This window comes from Electrona antarctica (genome assembly GCF_951216825.1).
Source record: "Electrona antarctica genome assembly, chromosome: 18".
Taxonomy (NCBI): Eukaryota; Metazoa; Chordata; class Actinopteri; order Myctophiformes; family Myctophidae; genus Electrona; species Electrona antarctica.
The window spans coordinates 10977740-11000251 of NC_136799.1; the positions used below are offsets into that span (position 1 = coordinate 10977740).

General features: G+C 41.3%; 3 protein-coding genes across 7 annotated transcripts in view; 2 read left to right on the plus strand and 1 right to left on the minus strand.

Annotated features, from left to right (window-relative positions):
- Positions 1-1278: 1278 nt before the first annotated feature.
- LOC306941771 (G-protein coupled receptor family C group 6 member A-like) lies at positions 1279-7418 on the minus strand (the record flags this gene model as incomplete). Its single annotated transcript, XM_079527415.1, has 7 exons — positions 1279-2216; positions 2566-2653; positions 2874-2969; positions 3514-3726; positions 3826-4317; positions 4758-5052; positions 7345-7418. The coding sequence occupies 7 exons, from the start codon at positions 7416-7418 to the stop codon at positions 1279-1281; spliced, it is 2196 nt and encodes a 731-aa protein (XP_079383541.1).
- A 71-nt stretch (positions 7419-7489) lies between these two features.
- Positions 7490-21510, plus strand: LOC306942407 (collagen alpha-1(XII) chain-like). 4 transcript variants are annotated; one of them, XM_079528263.1, is made up of 11 exons: positions 7490-7905; positions 9395-9967; positions 12268-12387; positions 15157-15432; positions 15806-16081; positions 16438-16713; positions 17072-17344; positions 17874-18140; positions 18671-18790; positions 20774-20873; positions 21099-21510. In XM_079528263.1, the coding sequence occupies exons 1-11, from the start codon at positions 7524-7526 to the stop codon at positions 21154-21156; spliced, it is 2721 nt and encodes a 906-aa protein (XP_079384389.1). In that variant the 5' UTR covers positions 7490-7523; the 3' UTR covers positions 21157-21510. The 4 variants fall into 4 exon arrangements, with proteins under 4 accessions (XP_079384389.1, XP_079384390.1, XP_079384391.1 ...); XM_079528264.1 differs by having other exon boundaries at positions 17075-17344; XM_079528265.1 differs by lacking the exon at positions 12268-12387 and having other exon boundaries at positions 9395-10021.
- A 580-nt stretch (positions 21511-22090) lies between these two features.
- wdr35 (WD repeat domain 35) overlaps positions 22091-22512 on the plus strand; it is a 29412-nt gene continuing 28990 nt past the window's right edge. For both annotated transcript variants that reach the window (XM_079528761.1, XM_079528762.1), the window contains exon 1: positions 22091-22420. In XM_079528761.1, coding sequence (XP_079384887.1) covers positions 22397-22420 — 24 coding nt within the window. In that variant the 5' untranslated portion in view covers positions 22091-22396. The remainder of the gene's footprint in view (positions 22421-22512) is intronic.

Below are 22512 nucleotides of genomic sequence, written 5' to 3' on the forward strand. Positions count from 1 at the left end.
CACATTCGTCATTTGTATGTGAGACTGATGTTTACACTGGAAGTGTTTTGTAACTAAGTAATTCAATTTGAGGGAAAATGTGGTGTTTTGGAATTAATGAGGACACAGGATTAAGATACGTGACATATACGACATTTGAGAATCAATGTCACATAAGTGTGTTGGAGGAGGTGCAATCAAACTAAGGTGTTTTTGTGTAAATGTGGCTTCTTTTTGTGGCTCTGGAGCTTGTATAAATAATACAAATTATTATGTCGCTGATGCTTCTTCAATGCCATCAAATGTAATTCCAGGAAACTTTGTGAAAAAGTTAAAAAGAGTGTTTTTAAGATAAATTATTATGCACAGCAACATGCTGAGCAGCAGTAGAGGCATAGTATTTGATACAAGCTTTGGATATCATTGTCACAACAGATGTCATATACAACAGTAGGCACATATACAACAGTAAGCACATATACAACAGTAAGCACATATACAACAGTAAGCACATATACAACAGTAAGCACATATACAACAGTAAGCACATATACAACAGTAAGCACATATACAACAGTAAGCACATATACAACAGTATCGCAATAAACAAGACTGGGTCAAAACTCAAAACCAAGTACATGGCTGGACCACAATTGTGATATTATTATTGCGACCCCAGGTCCCAGTTAACTATGAAATCTTGCATTTCCCGTCAGTCAGTCAGTCAGTCAGTCACGCCCCATATATGTCATGCCTCGTGACATCACATGATGTCATCGATATTAAGCCCATATATGGAGATCCCTGATGTCATCAATATTGGCCAGCAACTCTACATCTCACCTCAAACCCTTAGATCTCCATATATGGAGCTGACCTGTTCTGACATTCCATACTTCCTCTTCAATGTCTCCCTTTTGACTGATACCTGTCCATTTAAACTCTAGACGGGCCTGCCCCAAAGTTATTAGTGCAGCCGCGCCTGGCAGCCGGCGAAAACTAACCAAGCTCTCAACAGGCCCGAAAAATTAAGGCCCGGCCCTACCTGGGCCCTCATCAAACCCTGTACACTCAATACACTGCCCCGCTGCCGCCCTTAGACCTCCATATATGGAGCTGACCTGTTCTGACATTCCATATGTTGATCTGACCTCATCAAACCCTGTACACTCAAGACACGCTCCATATATGGTCAGTACAGAATTCATCCCATGCAAAAGCGCCAGCGCTCGCCCAGCAGTCTACTGTCACCCAGGCGGATATGTTGATGTTGTGATTTGTATTCTGATAAAGGTCTATCTATGATTTCATCACAGGCATGCCTTTCAGTTCATAATGCTTTCTGATATAATTAACGATGGCAGTCTCATCATTCAGCTCCTTCCTGAACATCATGATGTAACACTTGGGGGTAAAACGGCAGCCAAGAATGCTGTAGCTGGAGACGAGAATGGCGGAAGCTTCTATGGCCCGTAGGTACTTATTGTTCACATAGATGTATATGGGAATAAAAACGATCCATACCACTAGAAACAGCGACATGCTCATCGTGATAAAGCTGGCGTTTCTATACAGATCAGGCAGCCGCTTCCCCTTGAACGCCAACAGGAAACAAACCAAGGCCAGCAGAGCAATGTAGACCAACATGGAGATTAGAAACATATTGGAGCCATTGGAACAGTGTTCCAGGATGAAGGAGTGACTTGAGTGAATAGTCTCTTTTGGTGAAGGGGGGTAATAGGTCAGCCACAGCACAGACAGAGCCAACTGGGGAATAGAGAAGATGACCACCACAGCCACAGGTTTGTTCAGCTTCTTTAGCAGGCGTTGCGATCCCTCCCTCTGGTCAAAACTAAAACCCACTAGGATCTGGATGAGGTTGGCCTTAATGCAGGAAACGCAGAGGGTGTAAGCCAGGGCAAAAACAGGCAAGCCGGCCTGACAGGACAGTTCAGTGGGTTTTCCTATGAATGTATATATAGAACAGAAGCAGGCAAGCAAAGATAGAAGCTCGAGGAAACATAGCCAGCCTCCGACAGCCTTCACAATTGGAGTGTTTCTGTGGACTGCAAAAACAACAGTCACCAACATCGTGCCGATGATCCCCAGTATTCCAAAGAAGGTCAAAATGACAACGAAGGAATCAGACCATTCAAGAAATTCAGTAGTCATATTCAAACACTTGTCCATCTCCTTAGAACTGTATTGATCTTCATCGCAAGGAGTGCACTCCCTACCTGTGGGAATAAAACAAATAATGGCAATTTGAGCTAAATTCCTATACAGTATTCAATATAGTATTATCTAACATTATTTGCTTACAGACCATAAAATAATTAATTAGAAAGGGTTCTTAATTCCTATGCCTGTAAAATACAGATTCATGTATGTCACGTGAGTGAGGAACTGCCAAACCAAGTCTTTTGATCACATAACATGCAAACTATCAGTGGCTGTAAAAGCTACCCAACGTCTCTAGCAGTGGATCATAGGGATATGGCACCCTCTATAGCCCATGTCTAAATAGACATTTAGCTTAATAATATAAAAACATGCCTCCTCCAGGGGACACATGTCTCTCAGTACATGGTACACATTTCTTGCAGCACTGCTCTGCATCACTTTTTAACTCGTATCCGGGTGCACAGGTTTTTTCACAGTTGAAGGCTGTTACCTGTAAGGAACAAGATAAATTAAATAAGGGAATACATCTATTTCTAAACAACAATCTGTTGTGATGCTACAAATATAGGCTGCTGGAAGATTTAATTTACCGTAACATTCTGCATTTTCCAAAGGAGATCATGATCGACGAGTTCAATTTTTCCAGATGCTGGAGAATACTCTCCTATTGTTTTTATATGAATCGAATTTCCATTCATGTCCCATTCAACGATATCATAGCCAATGCTGGGGTCTCCATTTTGATCAAAGGATATGTGTGTAATGTTATTCACACAAGTGTTGACTCTCCTGATCTCTTCAAGAAGCTGTGGAGTCAATGAGCAAATCAGTGTGCTAAACATGTCATCTATCTATTAGTCTACATATGGCTTATTCATTTCAACTAAAAGTAATGTTGCATAATATTATTTGCTGTGCCTTATTGCATTGTGTTACTTGTGCAAGACATTTCATGATTTGTGTTACTTTCACAAAACACTCTAAAATGAAGCATTGGGTTGTGTGTGTGTGTGTGTGTGTGTGTGTGTGTGTGTGTGTGTGTGTGTGTGTGTGTGTGTGTGTGTGTGTGTGTGTGTGTGTGTGTGTGTGCGCGTACGTGTGTTCTATTGCGTGCCGTATAGAGAAGGGGCCTAAACTGTATGGATGTATACATTCAAAATGTTACTTGAGCATTTGGCATCATTAGGATAAAGGGAAGCAAACTTGATTGATTGATTGATTGATTGATTGTGTGTGCGCGCGTGCGTGCGTGTGTGTGTGTGTGTGTGTGTGTGTGTGTGTGTGTGTGTGTGTGTGTGCACGTAGTAGTAGTATAATAGTAGTAGTAATTATTAATTATTTATGATGTACCTTCAAGGCTGTAAAATCTCTGGGACCACGTTTGCACATTTTGTTATCACACCCTAGCAGGCTTCTCAGAGCTTCGGCAATGACTTTGACAGCCAAGTAGATGTTGTATGATTCATCCTGGTCAATATAATGCACCAGGCAGTTTGGGTCCATACATCCTCTTTGGTCAGGTTTCTCTTTTGAGCAGTTCTCAGTGTCAGTCAAATCAGATGACTTGGGACAGGGAGGATAGTAAGACAAATGTTTTTTTAAAAGAATGTTTGTGTTGTTTTCCTTGATCATTGTTAAGAGAAAATCTTTGAAACCAGGTACTTCATTCCTCTTAGAGATGAATCCAAAGACCTGCCCACGCTTCAACATTTCTCGCTTTTCTGAGATCGACCTAGAGGTGGACCAAGTGTCACTTGCGATCCAAGTCCGGGTGAGGTTCTGTTGAAGGGCCGCTTCTAAGATGATATGAACATTGGCCTCTTTAGTGAACAAGACTATGGCCTCAGCAGAGGAGTTCTTTATCAATTCCATCAGCATATCAGTTGGTTTACGCTTGTTGAGGCTGAAATCATCAGGCAGGATCATCTTAAAGTCAATACATACATTCTTGTCATTGAAGTGGTCAATGAGCCGTTCAGAGCCGTACTTGCCATACTCGTCATCACTTCCCACGATACCCACTATTTCCCAGTTGAACTGCTTCACCAGCTCAGCAATGGCCATTGTTTGATATGCGTCACTGGAAATAGTTCGTAGAAAACTGGGGAACTTGTACTTGCGACTTAGCAGCTCACTTGTTGCTGCATAGCTTATCTGTTAAACAAAACCATATACGATTGTTGTTAGTTCCTGTTGCTAGTTCCTAGCTGTTAGTTCCTGTTGTTAGTTCCTAGCTGCAAATAATTGGAGAACCAAAGAGATGAGCTATTGTTTGCATTGATCTCTGAAGGTCATCAGTGACCGAAACGTTGCTTCCTTTAATAAATGTTCTCCTGTACCGTGCAGATTGACTGTGTGCGGGTGTATTATTTTATTGTATTACTGATGTATTGTGCACTTGCCTATGCACCTGCTCCTAAGCCAGGTGTGCAAACGTTTTTCTCAACTATTGTTTGCATTCAATTACCGTACATAATGTTTGTCATTGTAATGTAAATCTACTCATTAGTATTAGCTTCTAAAAACCAAATATCAAAAAATAAATAAAAGTGATATCAACTATGGTTAGTAAGAATTAATTTTAAAAAACACACCTGAGGTACTAAGGACAGAGCAAGGAGTCGTGACACAGCGATTGACACCTCTGAAGTCCTCTCACCAATCACTATTTTAACACGTGGATTAGATAGATCATAGGGCTCATGATAGCTTGTGTTATCCGGTTTGCCATACATCAGGCGGAGGGTATCATTGATGGCATTTGTCACATCTCCACAAGTGTCATATATTTCATATCCAATCGTCACATTGGGCAAAACTTGCCCAATGTTTATTTCTTGGATAGCAAAGATCATCACTTGAGCTCTGAGGAACATCTGGAAATCATAGCTGCAAACATAGAGTGAACAGTAACATCCCCAAGGTTAATTTAACTCTGAGAGTGCACAACTGGAACCAAATGGACCCTTACCCGTTTGTAAATCTGAGTACGTATAAATCAATTAAAATGGTTCCGTAGGGGTCCATATTGGTTTGATTTGTACACTTTGATGAATTGAGTGTGAAGGACCCCATCACCCCAATGGAAACAAGCCAATAAGCTTTCTTGGGTTTAAATTCTATTAGCAGACCTTGTATTGAACTGTACTTTCCTGTGCTTTTTTCTGCAAACTGTTAATAAAGTATTCAATCAATCAATCAATAAAAATGAAATAAAAATCTAAGCTCTCCAATAAATTGTAACACTCATGAGTTGACAGTATACACAACTGTAAGTTGAAGTCCCCTTTGTTCAAACAGTGCAACTTGAAACAGACTTATAGCATGTCATGTAGACAGCACAATAATTGCATTGTATGTAGTCATAGCACATCATAGTACATATGTATAGCATAGTATAGTATATATGTATAGTTAATATGTATAGTGTCATTATATAGATATGTTCTAGTTACGTTCTTAGCTTATGCATGTTTCTTGATAAATGCATTTTATATATGTGATGTATTCCCATACTTCTGTTCTTGCCTAATGTAAGTCGCTCTGGATTAAGAGCGTCTGCTAAATGCCTAAATTGTAAATTGTAAATTGTAAATTGCAACGACCTTTTGTCAAATTGTACTCACTTATAGCAGGGGCCAGGCCAAGGCTCTTTGGTTTTATTAGTTCCCAAATGAATAGGGAAAAGTCCTCCGATGAGTATGTCCCCAGGAGCAGACACCATGGTTGAACAAGAGCAAAGTGGACACAAGGCACTTACAAATAGCAATGACAGCCACATTGTGCACACTTTGTACCACACCTTACTAGTACCACAACGTTGTGCTATGTACTGTACTGTATGTACCCATGCGTTAGTTTAAATGAAGGGCTTCTGGAGAAGAGCATAACAACAAGAGGAAGTGACATATATTTGCATTATGATATTATCTGCAGAATGATGCGCTTGCTCTTCCTGAAGCCTTGGGAGCAATAAACCAAGGGAACAATAAACTCTTATATCATCAATCATACATGTACTTCTCTGGGAATAGAAACTGGCATAACATTGGTTCAGTACGTATTATCATAATCAGCTATGGGAACAACAATATGACATGGCTTAGACTTGACACATCCATCTTTTGGTGCATCGCTCATTGTCATAGTGGAATTATTACTATTTTCGTATTTTGCCTTTATTTTAATGCTGCATTTAAAGGCAAGCCAGTGCCAGTGCCAGTGCCAGTGCCAGTGCCAGTGCATATAATCTTACAAAAGCATCTGGATGTTTCAGGGACAGTGTGTAGCTATTATGATTTGCCTTTAAAATAAAAGTGCCAATCTTCCATTTGTCTTGCCTCTCAATTTATGGTAAATGAGTAAAAAGTTAATTTCACCCACGTTTTACCTGTACAACTGTGATAAAACTGTGACAATAAAGCTGATTCTGGCCTGCGGAATATTAACCATGTGGGGCGAACATAATAGCATATTTGGTGTAGTAGATGGGAAAGGCCTACACCCTACGTAGGCCTACAAGTAGGCCTACACCCTATGTAGGCCTACAAGTAGGCCTAGGGTGTAAATCGTTAATTATTATAGGATGATACAATAAATACTAGATCCATTTAATCTGGGTAACCTGTACTTGCTTAGACATGCCACTAGATGTCAGAGTTGTGTAAAGTGCCTCCTACTTTTCTGGAAGCGAGTAGCCTACAGGTGTGTTTACAAACTGAGAAGACAAATCTCAGTTGGATTTAGTTTACTTATGAACCTTTATTTAAAGGTTAAATACTGGATTTAGTACTGCATGAGTAGTATTGTGGTTTGACAGCTCAAGTTGGGACGGGGTTGGGTGATAACACACCGTTCGGTTTATACCCGTAATGCATGGAGGTTTAGGTTTATCCCTTCACATCACCGTCTCCACACCATAGCGCAAAACATTCTTAAGCTGCGCACTTCTTAAGCTGCGCGCAGCTTAAATTCTGAGTTTTTAGACAGCTGGTGGATGGAAAAGAAGCTCCACCTCCGCTGAAGACTTGAGCGGAGGAGAGCGTTTCCGGGAATCTGGCCGTCGCGCAAGTATTCGGCGGAGGTGGAGCTTAATTTCCATCCACCAGCTGTCTAAAAACTCAAGCTTTAAGCTACGCGCAGCCGAGAACGTGCGCAGCTCTTTCGACCGTCTGGCAGCACCTCATGTCCTTCCACTGCACCTCCCAAGTCCCATGCAAGTCCTTCAGGATTGGGTAGTTCAACACCCACACCATTGGCATGTGTCTGTGTGGACATATAAATGCTGTCAACTCGTTTAGAGAGGCCCCACTCACTGTCTTCATGCACTTGCTGCGGGAGCGGATAGAAAGCAGACAAAAATGACGTTATTATTAATCGCACTTGTCTGTTCCATTGGCATCCTGGCGTCGGGGACCGAAGGGACGCAGCCACGTTTAAATGTCCGTGGCCATGGACCTCAGTCACCTCACCAGAACCGGCACAGAGTCGTCGTCAGGCCTATTTCGCCAGTGTCTCCGCTGTTCTCTCCTCCAAGAGTCCAACAACAACCGGTGGTTGAACAAACGTACGATCGTCAAGTTTTGTCACGTGAAACGACGTCTGGTAAAGGCGTTCGTCCAAGTCATCGCACGTTGAGCCAAGGGTTTCGACCGAGCATCCAGCCCGCTTTGCAGGCTCAGCAGCCCGCTGTCAACATCAACAACCACCTGTCACACAATGCACGTGGACGGGACAATGGAGGTTGGTACATCATATGTCTTAATTATACCTTTTAAGGCTTGCAGGCTATAGGCTACTGTATTTATGTCAGTGGATGTGGAATGTAATACAATTTCAATAATTAAATATAGAAGCCTATGCTTTGGAAAATCACCAAAAGTTATGCAAATACATAATTATACATACATAATTGTATTTGTAACAGGCATGTAGGCTACATCATTGTCACTCTCACCAGACCTACATTTACCCAGCAACTTTCTTAGGCTATGCCCAAAAGGTTATTCTCAGGTTAGTATCAGTTTGTAGCTTATTGTTGAAATATTAGGCCTTAAATGTCATTAAAAATGATTACATTATGTAGGCTATTTGCCCTATTTATGAAGTAAATGTAAACAAAAAATAAATATAAATTAGTAATTACTCATTGCTATAGTGTTTGTTCAGTATCAGGAGTTTGCATCTCTCCCAGCTCTTGGAAAATCCATTTTCAGGTCTGGATATTACCAATTTGATGAGCGATTGAGATAAATCATGCAGGATACAGGATAAACAAGGGAACTATATAGTATACACTATACATTTGAAGTTGATGGGTAGGCAAAACCTTTTCATGATTGCCTGAACTTGGCAACCCACCTGGAAATGTATTTTCATTCTGTTTATTAAAGCTCTGGAGAGACGGGATACCCCTGGCACTGAGGAAACACTATAGCAACGATCAGAATATATGCTAACAGAAAATGCTTTGTTTTAACCAAATATATCACTTACCCTACCTTTGATTGAATGACGCACGCACGCACACACACACACACACACACACACACACACACACACACACACACACACACACACACACACACACACACACACACACACACACACACACACACACACACACACACACACACACACACAGTTGACCACATGTGCCAACTGTCTTGAAATGTAGCCTACAGTGGAAAGGCTATCTGTCTTTATATTAAGATGTCCATTCCAATGCAGTACACTATACAAGAACACATCCTAGTAATCTGTGTGCAAGTGCATCAGAGTCCATGCAGGAGCGATTAGCCAAAGGTCACTAGGTCAGTAACGAAAGTAACAAAATATGGCAAACATTTTATTTTTGTTTTCTATTTGAAACACATGTGGAGGTGTCGTGTGTTTCCAGATCAAATGTGCAGCTGAGCCAATGAAATTAAGCTATGGGACAATGACCCCAGAACAGGACATGGTTTTTATGCCATCTTCTGGAAAAGATAAATACAGTTATGCAGTCTATTGTGGAGCCTGGTGGCAACTGGCACAAGGAACAGGTGGTGTCGGAGGAGAGTAGTTGAACGTGCCCCTCAGGTGCACGTGATGATTTAGGTGATGGAGGGGTTATCCAGGATAGTGTCCATCTTCCTTCCTATCTAAGCTCCTGTATGTTTTCAAAATGATAAAATGCATTTTGCTGTATTTAAAAAAAAAAGTAATCTCTATTCGTCTTTGTCTCTTACAGCGACCACAAATTGTAGAAATCGACCTATAGACCTGGTCTTCATCATAGACAGCTCCCGCAGTGTGCGCCCGGCTGAATTCATTAAGGCCAAGGAGTTCCTGCAAATCTTGGTGGACAGCTTGGAGATCGGTTCAGATTCTACACGAGTGGGCCTTGTCAACTACGCTAGCACCGTGCAGATTGATTTCCAGCTGAATACATATTTTGATAAGGGCGCTCTGAAGCAGGCGCTTGCTGGCATCAAGGCCCTCGCTTCAGGCACAATGACAGGCATGGCCATCAAGACGGCCATGGAGCAAGCGTTCACCGTGGAGTCTGGTGCTCGCCCCAGCTCGATGTCCATCGCCAAAGTGGCCATCGTAGTGACGGACGGGAGACCCCAGGACAAGGTGGAGGACATAGCGGCGGCAGCCCGGGCGGCAGGGATAGAGATCTACGCGGTAGGAGTGGACAGAGCTGATATGGAGTCTCTCCGCCAGATGGCCAGCCTCCCACTGGATGAGCACGTCTTCTATGTGGAGACCTATGGTGTCATGGAGAAGCTCACTTCCAAATTTAGGGAAACCTTGTGTGGTAAGGATGATGATGAGGGGAGTGCGGACATCCCCGGAGTAGGCCTAAACACCGGTATGTCCGATTCATCCCATTGCATTCACACGTGAATTTATGGGCAGCACCACCATAGAAGGCCATCTCCATTCTAAAGTCAACTGTCCTCTTCTTTAGGATTCAGAACGAGTGCAAAGGTAACACTGGCTACTAGTTTTCAAGGTGATTCCTGTAAATGGGTACAGTGTAAATGGGTACAGTGTAAGTACAGTGTAAATGGGTACAGTGCAGACCTGCTATTAACCAGATTAAAGAAGAAGACACAACTATGACCACTGGCTGACCTACAGTGCCAACTCAGAGTCAGTCCTGATTAGTTGACAACTTTAAAATGGTGGAAACCTTATGTGGCGATGCTCATATTTTTCACACTGATCGCTAAACGGTGCCTTTCACCATGCGCCTTGTGCCCTGCTCAGCTGCCTGTTGTGGCCACAAGCTGCTGCATTCGCTTGGACTGAAATATCTGACGGAGCCTCAATAAACACTAGAAAAAGGATTTATCTACAATATATGAGAATAAATCAGAGAACACTAGGGTTGTGATAGCCTTTCTAGCCATTTCCAAACAACTTTATGAATATTAGAAAGCAGATAAAAATACACCACTACCTATCCCACCGTAATACTATATTGTATATTTAAGAAGAAATGGTTCTAATGAAGTGGTTAATCACTATGGGATACCAAAACCAAATTCAGTATGTACAGTATAGTTTAAATGAACAATTCAGTATTATGTATTTTGCTCACCAGTGTATCAACACACATCTTGCATCCCATGTCACCAAAGTCCTCTTCTGAGGCCCAAACCTCACCAATGATGTGCCATGCAACTCCTTGCAACCAAAAGGCTGAGAGTAGTTGCATGAAGTTGCATATAACCATTATCCCTAATGGCAGTTGCAAGGAGTTGCATTGGTGTGGTTTGGGCCTAACGGGTGGTAAAATTAAAGAGATAGGAAAGGTGTTCAGAAAAGATGTCTGAAAAGCTACTGTAGCTCATTTCAAGTTGCTTTAGAATATTTTGCGTCGTACTACGTACAAGTACGTAGCCTTTGACTGCTTGCAGGCTGTTGGCAATGCTGCATCTTTCTGTCTCTTACTGCACATGCCTCTTTAGTGACAATGAATTTGGGTGATTTTTGGATTCAGGGAAATGGCAACTGGTAGACCTTTAAAGGGTGAAACTGGATTTCAAAACTCCAGTAAATAGAGCAGTTGTTCTGAAGATTACAAGATAATTTTGTAAATATCAACATTAATATCGACATTGACATCTCTTCTTTCTCCCCAATCTTTGACACCACCCAAACAGAACTTAATAGCCGCTAAACTAAAGAGTGCTAAGAAATGCAATGCGTTATAAATTAATAACCAAGGGCTTTCCTGGCTTTCAGCTTGTCGAGTGCTGTATTTAAGACTGCCATGGTACCATTTATGCAAATTCAAAAGCTTGCTTTTGAATTAGCTGAGCGGGACAAAGTTAACCACTTAACGGATGTAACCACTTCTTAAACCCTATACTTCTTCTTTCTTTTTTTTTAAAGGTAATATACAAGCTCACAACCCCTTCATGTTGTGATGCGTTGTGAGCTTGTAGATCACCTATTTTCGCAGAATGTTCGCCCCACAGGGATGCTAGGGTTCAAGTGGTTGTTTTTTTTCACACTGGGAGAGTGACGAATGCGATCAAAAAATGCATCAATGATTAATTTGCATTGGAAAAAATGTAATGTAATTTATTGCCGCATTATTTTCACATTTGTGAATGTGCTCATCATTCATGACACAAACAACAATTTGGAAAAATATAAAATTCATTTTTGGGCGAATTTATTGCACAAAGAAAATGCTGGGACTCCAAGTGGGGAATTCCTCCTAACAAAGTACTATCACTTTCCGTTAATACAGTGTCTTGAAATACAAATACCAAATTCAAAAGTTTTTTTCGTCATGAAGGTGAAATGTAGCATTTGAATGTGATGAGGAATTACCTCAACTTCCATTACACATAGAAATAAATAACACTTAAACGCATGGCACAAATGTGGTTCTGTCTAAGCTAAAGTTGGAGACAACAATTGGTTTAGATTACTTTTACACTAACTAAGTAACTTTGAAACCAAATTTGATATAATTTGGGAATTTAAAAGTGTTTTATTAAAATAACAAATACTTAAATACTAATACATCAATACTATCCGATTAATGATTATGTCTTCAGGCAAACCCAGTCAAATATGGAAGTGTTTCTTTTCAAGGTTCGGATGCGTGTGCCCTTGGACACGACTGTCAGCACATATGTGTCAACCGTGGTGACTCGTACATCTGCCAATGTCGAGCGGGCTATATCTTGAATGCGGACAAGAAAACATGCACACGTAAGAATCCTGACCTTTTACTCATGGAAATTGTCAGGCTTTCCCACAGATGTCCGTTACATTTATTTCTTTTAATATAATTTTTATCCCACGATACGGGTAGTTTAGAGACCAGGATTAATAAGTAATAAGTAGCCTTGCCGAGCCATGAGGCCCATAGGGCAGGAGCTTATCTCCTGTTTCTGTAGCGTGAGGCAGCTTGATGTACAAGTACACTTACCTGTCCAACCCTTGATGCTGAGTGTCAAGCAGGGAGGCACTGGGTCCCATTTTTAGAGTCTTTGGTATGACCTGGCCGGGCCCGTGATTGAACCCCGACCTCCCAGTCTCAGGGCAGACACTCTAACCACAAGGCCACTGAGCTGGAGACCAGGATTACTGCATGTATTTTGTGAGGGTACCTACCCTAGCCTATACACGGGGAGAACATGCAAACTCCACACAGAGTCCGTTACATTTCTAAGATTGAATAAAATACATGTTGTCCAGAAGCTCCACAGCTAGTGGATGCTGGTGAACACGTTTGCACTGTGATCTTAGGTTTGAGGTTGTTCTCCGTCATTTTGATTATTCAGTGTGGAATTGAGTGTGGACAGCTGGAAAGGATGCAGAGATAGATAACCACATGTTCCATGTCTACAATGTGTCAACAATGGCAGCTTGCACTTTTTTGGACTATGTGTGTACAGTGATTTCAATAGATGATGTCTACCAAACTGGCAAATAGTTTTAGCCAAAGGCCTCTCTGAAACCTTTTGTCAGTCAGGGAGAGCTGGTGAGCCCTGTCCTATGCTTTCTGTGCACATGTCGGGTCCTGTGACAAATGTATTGAGTTGTTCTAGTAGTCTAGGTAAGGGGTTTCCAAACCCTTCCATGTCTATAGGAGCCATAGCCTCTGGCTGCAGCCCCCCCTATAGCTTAAGAAAAACAACCAAAGAAACCCACAAAAATAGCCGATCTACAAGCTTGAAAATTTGTGAAAGATTTTGATGTAATGGCAAAAATAAGGATTCAGTGGCTTGCTCAAGGACACTTCGACACTTCGCTGGATTGCCATCCAGCCACTCTACCCCTGAGCCACTGCCGCCCCAGGAGTCTGTCAGGACTGGAGTCTGTCCCCATAACAATGCGCTGGGAGATGGATTGCTGAGGTGGAGCTCCACACCTACCATCAGTTCGCAGTACTTCCCGCACGACTTACTACACCCAAGCGATGCTACTCATGGCGGTGCCCCGGGATCGAACCCATGAACTTGTGGTCCAAAGGTGAAAGCTCTACCGACTGAGCTACCCGGACACTGGATAAGGGTGATATATACCAATTTACCAAATGAAAATGGTATAGTGCTAGTGTTTAAATTAGATTATCTTCTACATTTCATCCTTGCTGATTTATCAGCAACTTTGACCTGATCAATACTTTAGGTTACATCTCACTCCATAAATAGGAGAGAGACACTCCTCTGCGTCGTCACAGTTGAGTGCAGGTAGCAGGAACAATTAAGTGAATTATGACCTTTGCGGTGTTGATGCCAAGAATGTTATCTCTGCAACGCTATTGCGTAGGCAGGCAGACCTCCATCTGGCTATGAGACATTTATTATATCCACAGAATGTTTTCCTATGACCACTATTTTGAGGTAAATGTGGCAATGGTTGAGAGCTCAAATCACAATTCAATTCAAAGGAGCTTCATAGGCATGAGAAAACATGTTTACATTGTCAAAGCAAGTGTCAAAAGTAAAAACTGTTGAAAATGGGGAAAGTATACAGTTGGAGGGGGTACAGCATTTTGTAAACGGAGCTATGTCACATTGCATCGTTATATACATGTTATACAGGGTATAAAGAAACAAATAGCATGTGTTTTGCAGTCACTTAGGGGACAAATTGCAAAAAAAATTCTCAAGACTATTTAAATTGTATACAAAAATAACTCCAATTTAAGATGTCTTTAGCAGCTGTTTACATGTGCAGTATGTACCGATACCCTGAAGAAGGCAGTTGCATCTGCCGAAACGTTGGTTCCTACTCTGCATCCTGATAAATAATGGGCACTTTGGCTATCAGTGTGGCCACTCTTTTGGAAAAATATAATATCACAATTATCTTTCAAGCAGTATCACGATCCACAGTATTATAACAATTCTTTTTCATGTTGTTTTTTATGGTTATTTGTCAAATTGTACAACCACCTAGAGACGATTTAGACCAAAATACTCTGCGAAGGAAACCATCGTTCTACAGAAGTATAAATTAAGGTATAGAACTGCAAATCAAAAAATGTTCATTCACTGTATGGAAAATCTATACGATATCTCTGAAAAGGCATGTCGTGGAGACATTGTATCGTCTTGACGATATTTATCACCATATTGCCGACCCCTATACCTACACCTTTTTGAAGTTCAGTTTCCTTCAGATTCAGTTGTAGCCTAAAGGAAGGTCCATTGGGAGAGGTGTCAAGGCTGATTTGTGTTTTGCTGAAATTTCTTCAAGAGTCTGTGATTACAACAGGATTGTACTGTATTTCTGTCGGAAAAACAGACCCTGAGGGGTTAAGACGGAGACAGATGGAAGACATTCATTCTGCTTTCCAACTCATGTTTAGTCCACTTTCTCAATCAGCACTGTTTTAATGAACCCTAGTCCCACACATCTGAAGTAATAATTGTTAAGCCATTCCCTAATTCGTTCCGTGGAATAATGTGTACTACTGAAATCATATGTTTCCAGTTTGACTGCTAAGATCCTGCATTTGTCCCACAGAACTTGGCTCACCTAGAGATCTAGTGACGAAAGACGTCACAACAAACAGTTTCGGGGTGTCCTGGACTGCAGCGCCTGGCTACGTCCGTCAGTACCGGGTCAAGTGGAAGTCTATTATTTCTCAGGAGACCGGTGAGAAGATCGTGCCGGGAGGCCTCACAGCTACGGTTCTGGAGGGGCTTACTCCAGCAACACGTTACCAGGTCTCGGTCTATGCCGGCTACGGCAATGGAGAGGGGGATCCACTAACAGGAATGGAAACTACAAAAAGCACTGGTGAGTATTTATCTACGCTATGTATGGCATTTTAATATGGTTAGTATGTCGTTGCTGTCGGACGTACAGAAACCTCTCTATATTCTAACTTTTTGTTTATCAAAGTATCAATAGTAGCAGACTAGCTCGAATGAGCTTGTGGATCTACTTTTGCTATTTTTGAATTTGAATGCTGAAAAGTAACAGTTTTGGACATACCGGTATGAGGTTTCCACCCGATTATATATTTCAATTTATATGTTGAAATATCAGAAATAATAATTGATAGTTGAAGGAGGTGAATAGTTCTTACCCCATGTCTTGTGTAATGAATGATGAAAGTGTAATGAAGTCAAATGATTCCAGGCCACAACTGCTAATCTTTGTCTCGCAGAACTCGGCTCACCTAGAAATCTAGTGACGAAAGACGTGACAACAAACGGTTTCGGGGTGTCCTGGACTGCAGCGCCTGGCAACGTCCGTCAGTACCGGGTCAAGTGGAAGTCTATTATTTCTCAGGAGACCGGTGAGAAGATCGTGCCGGGAGGCCTCACAGCTACGGTTCTGGAGGGTCTTACTCCAGCAACACGTTACCAGGTCTCGGTCTATGCCGGCTACGGCAACGGAGAGGGGGATCCACTAACAGGAATGGAAACTACAAAAAGCACTGGTAAGTATTTATCTACGCTATGTATGGCATTTTAATATGGTTAGTATATCGTTGCTGTCGGACGTGCAGAAACCTCTCCATATTATATCTTTTTGTGTATCATAAGTAGCAGATCTACTAGCTCGAATGAGCTTGTGGATCTACTTTTGCTATTTTTGAATTTGAATGCTGAAAAGTAACAGTTTTGGACATATGAGGTTTCCACCCGATTATATATTTCAATTATATGTTGACATATCAGAAATAATAAGTTGAAGGAGGTGAATAGTTCTTACCCCATTTCTTGTGTAATGAATGATGAATGTGTAATGAGGTCAAATGTTTCCAGGCCACAACTTCTAATCTTTGTCTCGCAGAACTCGGCTCACCTAGAAATCTAGTGACGAAAGACGTGACAACAAACGGTTTCGGGGTGTCCTGGACTGCAGCGCCTGGCAACGTCCGTCAGTACCGGGTCAAGTGGAAGTCTATTATTTCTCAGGAGACCGGTGAGAAGATCGTGCCGGGAGGCCTCACAGCTACGGTTCTGGATGGGCTTACTCCAGCAACACGTTACCAGGTCTCGGTCTATGCCGGCTACGGCAACGGAGAGGGGGATCCACTAACAGGAATGGAAACTACAAAAAGCACTGGTGAGTATTTATCTACGCTATGTATGGCATTTTAATATGGTTAGTATATCGTTGCTGTCGGACGTGCAGAAACCTCTCCATATTATATATTTTTGTGTATCAATAGTAGCAGATCTACTAGCTCAAATGAGCTTGTGGATCTACTTTTGCTATTTTTGAATTTGAATGCTGAAAAGTAACAGTTTTGGACATATGAGGTTTCCACCCGATTATACTGTATATTTCAATTCTATGATGAAATATCAGAAATAATAATTGATAGTTGAAGGAGGTGAATAGTTCCATTTCTTGTGTAATGAATGATGAATGTGTAATGAAGTCAAATGTTTCCAGGCCCCAACTTCTAATCTTTGTCCAGCAGAACTCGGCTCACCTAGAGACCTAGTGACTGAAGACGTCACTACAACCAGTTTCAGGGTGACCTGGAAACCAGCACCGGGTCCTGTTCGTCAGTACCGGGCCACGTGGAAGTCGATGTTCACTGGCATGACGGGTGAGAAGACCGTGCCAGGAGCCATCACAGCTGCGGTTCTGGAAGGACTCACTCCGGCAACACATTACCAGGTCTCGGTCTACGCCGGCTACAGCAATGGGGAGGGGGAGCCAATCACAGGAATGGAAACCACGAAAGGTACTAGATGTATTTTCGATGAATGATACGTTGCACACTTCTTCTGTCCTTTGTTCAGGGTTGGCTGCAGGTGTGGTGGTGCTCTCAAAAACATAAAGGCAAACTGGCAGAAAAAGACTCGCACTCTACATTAACTTTTAAGGAAGATTCCTTAGACAATAGACAAAAATAAAATATTTTTTGTTTTATTTCAACATGCCTTTGACCGAAATGTTTGCTGCTTTTTTGCACCTGTCACTTTGATCACTGAGCACTTTATGAGCATGTTAAAATAAAACAAATGTTATTTTCTTAGACTCTGTCTAAGAAGGAGTCTTCCTTAAAGGTTTATGTAGAGTACTAGAGTGCGAGTATTTTTATGCCAGTTTTCCTTTATGAATGATATGCGCACTTAAATATTGAGAACAGAAATATTTCTTATCAGAAATCGTTTGGTATCGTTTAGTAATGACATAGTTGAAAATTAATTGGCTTATTCTTTCTGTATGTACTAACTAGTAACTGCTGACATCCTGCCTTGGTCCCACAGACATCGGCTCACCCAGAGAACTAGTGATGAAAGACGTCACGTCAACCAGTTTCGGGGTGTCCTGGACAAAAGCACCTGGTCAGGTTCATCAGTACCGGGTCACGTGGAAGTCTCCGTTTACTGATGAGACCGGTGAGAAGACCGTGCCAGCAGCCATCACAGAAACGGCTTTGGAGGATCTCACTCCAGCAACACGTTACCAGGTGTCAGTCTACGCCGACTACGATAACGAAGAGGGGGAGCCAATGACAGGAGAGGAAACCACACGTAAGTCATGAATGCTATAAAGAAAAAATCTAATATTACTAGTATTTTCTCAATGTTATAATATTGAACATAAGGCAGAACATTTACAATCTGCCTGCCTCAAATACTTTAATTTGTGCAACGCACACTAACGTTTATATTTAGGTCAAAACTAGGCCTTTTTTACTGTTGTTTTGTACCCTTTTAGTATGGTTTATGTGCTCTATTTTGTAATGTTGCTTGTTTTTTATGTGTGGTGTTCATTAGTATGCGCTGTCCCGTCCAAATAAACGTATTAATTAAAATTATCCGTTTTGAGGTGCCGACTGCAGGTGCAGAACTGTGAAATCAAAGTTGCCGCACATTCAGCCTTAAATGTATTCTCTCTCGTCCATTTAAGACTTTCAGACAAGCTATGAGCGACTTCTTGTTTTCAGCAAATAAAGACATGTTTTGGAAAATGGTCTACATGCAGTATATTCTTCAGTGACTATGTCACTATGTCAGTCACTATGGCTTTGTCAATTTAACATGGCAGTGTCCCTTTCCAGTTCCAGAGGCGTGTGTCCGGGGGCACAACTGCCAGCATACATGCGTTAACAACGGTGACTCATACATCTGCGAGTGTCGCAGGGGATACGTGCTTAACGCAGACCAGAGAACATGCTCACGTAAGTATTGTATTACTTCTTGGCACTAGGTTTCTCACAAGGCTGCTGAGTCTAAATATCCCCCCCCACCAAAAAATGTTGGTGTCAGCTCCTGACACCAACAAACGGCAAACGTTGCTGAAGCATGATTAAAAGAGTAAATTAAGTCTTCCAGATGTTCTATCAAAGCTGGTACTGGTATTGAACTGAGCTTGATTGAGCAGAGGTGGGAGACATGATGGCACGAATGCAGAGAAAATTCATTGTCATGGGTTCCATCAAGCCCTGGTGTTCTCTGCTGCTGAATACTGTGCCCCAGTCTGGAGTAGAAGCCCACACGTGAAGAAGGAAAGGTAAGTCCTTCCAAGGAAAGCCCAAGAACACGACTGGCATATCCTGCACGAAACCACAACTAAGGCAGCGCCCCCATGCAGACTCAAGTGCCGCCACCCCTACAACCGGACAGCACAAGAGATGCTTGGTTCTATCCCTGAGGACCTGTCTACAAGGGCATGGTTGGCAACTACCTGGAAGCGGGAATGGGAGTCGGCTGAGCCCAGACTGTACTGTCTGCACCGCTACGAACAAGACCCGGGAGATGGAGTCGAAGGAGAACATCTAACACACCGGCATTGGACCCTGCTGAACCGCCTCTGTACTGGGGTTGGTCGCTTCAAATCGCATGGTGGTGACTGGGGTGGTAGAGATGTGAGCCACCACGTGAGGTGCAACAACCTGTCACTTGGTACTTTCTCTAAATGGCTTATATTTTGGTCAATAATTTATAAACCATAAAAAAACATACATTGTGGAATAAAATGTTTGTGTTATCCATTCACATAAATGTTGCCTCAATTAGGCTAATGATAACATACCATTACCATCAATACCAGTAATGCAGGCACACTTTGGTAGGCCTGTAGCCCATGTACTCAGCATTGCATCATAGCATATAGCATTCAAGTCACCTACAGTAGGCCTAAGCTAACACAATAAATGGTATCCTCTAAAGTGTAGTTACTATGGGCAGGGTTTGGATGACAATATAGCTTTTACAATAAATGTTGATCCTAATTAATCAATGAATCACTAAGTAAACTTTAAAGGCCTATAAGTTGATAGGTGTGTCTGTGGTGTGGTGTCCCTATATAATGTCTAATATTTGGTAGAATGGTAAATGCTTCTAAATATACTTTAGTCAAAATAAGGGCCAATATATCTATACATGTTTTATAACACTCAATGGGAAAGCCATCTAGACCTCCCCATTTTCGTCACTATAATGGCATTTCTGACATCCTCCTCAGTAATCGGTGTATCCAGAAATTCTGCCTGTTGCCTGCCTGTTGTTTCTGCCATTGTGGGCAGATTTATCCTGGAGAGAAAATCTTCTAACTCCCTCTGCTCATGGTTAGAGGTAGATGGGTATATATTTACATTGATTTCTTTAGAACTAGATTATCTCCCTTCTTAATTGAATAACACTATTCCACAGTTATTCTCTCTTTGCTTGTCGAGCCAGGAGTTTGCCAGCATTCTCTCCCCCTTCATAAAAATGTGTCTAAATAATTCTGTTTTCTTATCCCATTCAATTGAAATTTACATGCATAATTCTTGATGTACATCTTCTGTATAATGTTCTAATGTACCAATTTGCAATTTCACCTTCAATTTATGTGTTTGTTCAATGCTTTCTTTTTTCCTTTTAGATCGCTATGAATTTACCTCTAATAAATGCCTTAGACGCTTCACGCTTCCCACACTGTAGAAATCCGTTCTGTTGATTAATGTCAAAAAAGGATGTCACCTCATTGATTATTACTAAATGTACCCATAATCACGCCACACATATCATAATATTGTGCCTTCATGAACAGAACATTTTTTTTAGGTCCATAATCACATAATGTTTTAGTCCACTGAAATCACCCATGTGTAATGTACAGTAATAATACAACTTAAGGGATTAAAAGTGACTTAACTTTGTCCTGATCTGACTTTCAGAGGAAATGCGAAGTGAAATATCTGAGAACGCCTGCATGTGTGAAGCTCAGGTTGCATTCCAGAAAAAAGTCATATCAACTATACAAGAACTGACCAGGAAACATATCCTTTTGTCTCTGCTACATGGGCAAAAACAACACATTTTCATAATTCCATTCATCTGCAGCCCTAATTAACAAAAATATTAGAATATTAAATGAAAGTTATAATGTGTTATGAACTTATGATGATGCGTGGTGGCTAAACATTTAAATGTATACCATGATGTGGTTTGAGTTCACATTTTGTTCACATCTCTAGCATGAATTTCCTTGACTATCTGTCCACTTGATGACATCTCAAACAGAATTAGCCAGATGGAAGGCCAGCAGCATTACTTCTAAGAAGAGGAACACGATAAACTTTAGAGTGTTCAGGATTTGTTCGGTTGAAGCCCAGCTGTGGATCCATCTAGTTAAGGGTCATCTTCTCATGACCAGTGAAATGACAACAAATCAATAACCTTTCAGATGTCACCTTGTATCTATTTTGCACCACTGGAATTTACTGCTTTCACATCATCTTGTATGTGATTAGCATATGTACACTGTACAGTAATAACAAGCAAAGCTTGTTAACGTGAGGGAATATATAAATTAATTGTGTTAAACTGTAACTTGTTTGATGACCAAACCTCTGTAATACCAAGAATATTCTTAAATCAAACTGGGTGCTACTTTTTATAATAAAATTGTCACAGATTTTTCATGGGAGTTTTGCACATTATTTTTACACTTTATTTCAAGGGGAACTATTTAAATAACTGGAGAAGTGGAATTATATGGGGGGGGACCCAGGATGGATTTAAAATTGCATTATTGGTTTGTAGGCATTTGTAGGCATTACAGTCAGCATTTGTCGATGCACTAAATATTGCAGCTCTTAAATATTTCAGTGAAAAACAATGCAATTTGAGTGGCCTATACAGGCTCTGTGTGTGTGTGTGTGCGTGCGTGTGTGTTTTGAGATATAAGGTTTTATTGTTGTCTAAAATCCCTGTTGTGCAGAGTGTTTGTACATTTCTGCAGAGATACAAACAAAATGCCTATATATTGTGTGTGGGCATTAACATGTTTTGAAAAAATATATATATTTCATAAAATTCACAAATCAAGATGGGATACGTTTTGTAAATCATAATAAAAATAAAATAGGTTTCATGCATATCAATCAGCCAGCTGAAATATTGGAGAGGGTGAAAGGACTACAATCATAGTTATATAAGACTACAATAACCACAACACCGTGTTAATGACAGCTTCCGGTTTACGGTTACCACGGGAGACCGAGGGAAGCTATCGGCTATCCGTGAAATAATGCACGAGAAACATGCAATAAAACTTAAAGAGCGTAAGAGACCGGGGTAGGGATGAGTTCTCCAGACATGTTAACTGTTCATTATTAACCTCCCCTGGCAAGCACATGGATTTACGAAGCCGTATATGTGTTGAGGTTCTTCCTGAACGTGAATTGGATCATTAGCAATGTGTTAGCGTATGGCAACAACACCAACAAGTGAAATGATGTTGTGCAGTGGATAAGGTTATATATTATTGATAAAGCACTGTACACTGTACAGCCAACATGTTTATCTACCTCAGCAAGAAGGTGAGTTCGTGCGTCTTGCTTTATGACAGCATAACATAACGATCAAACAAACACACACACACGACGTCGATTAAGATTGACTTGTAAAGAAA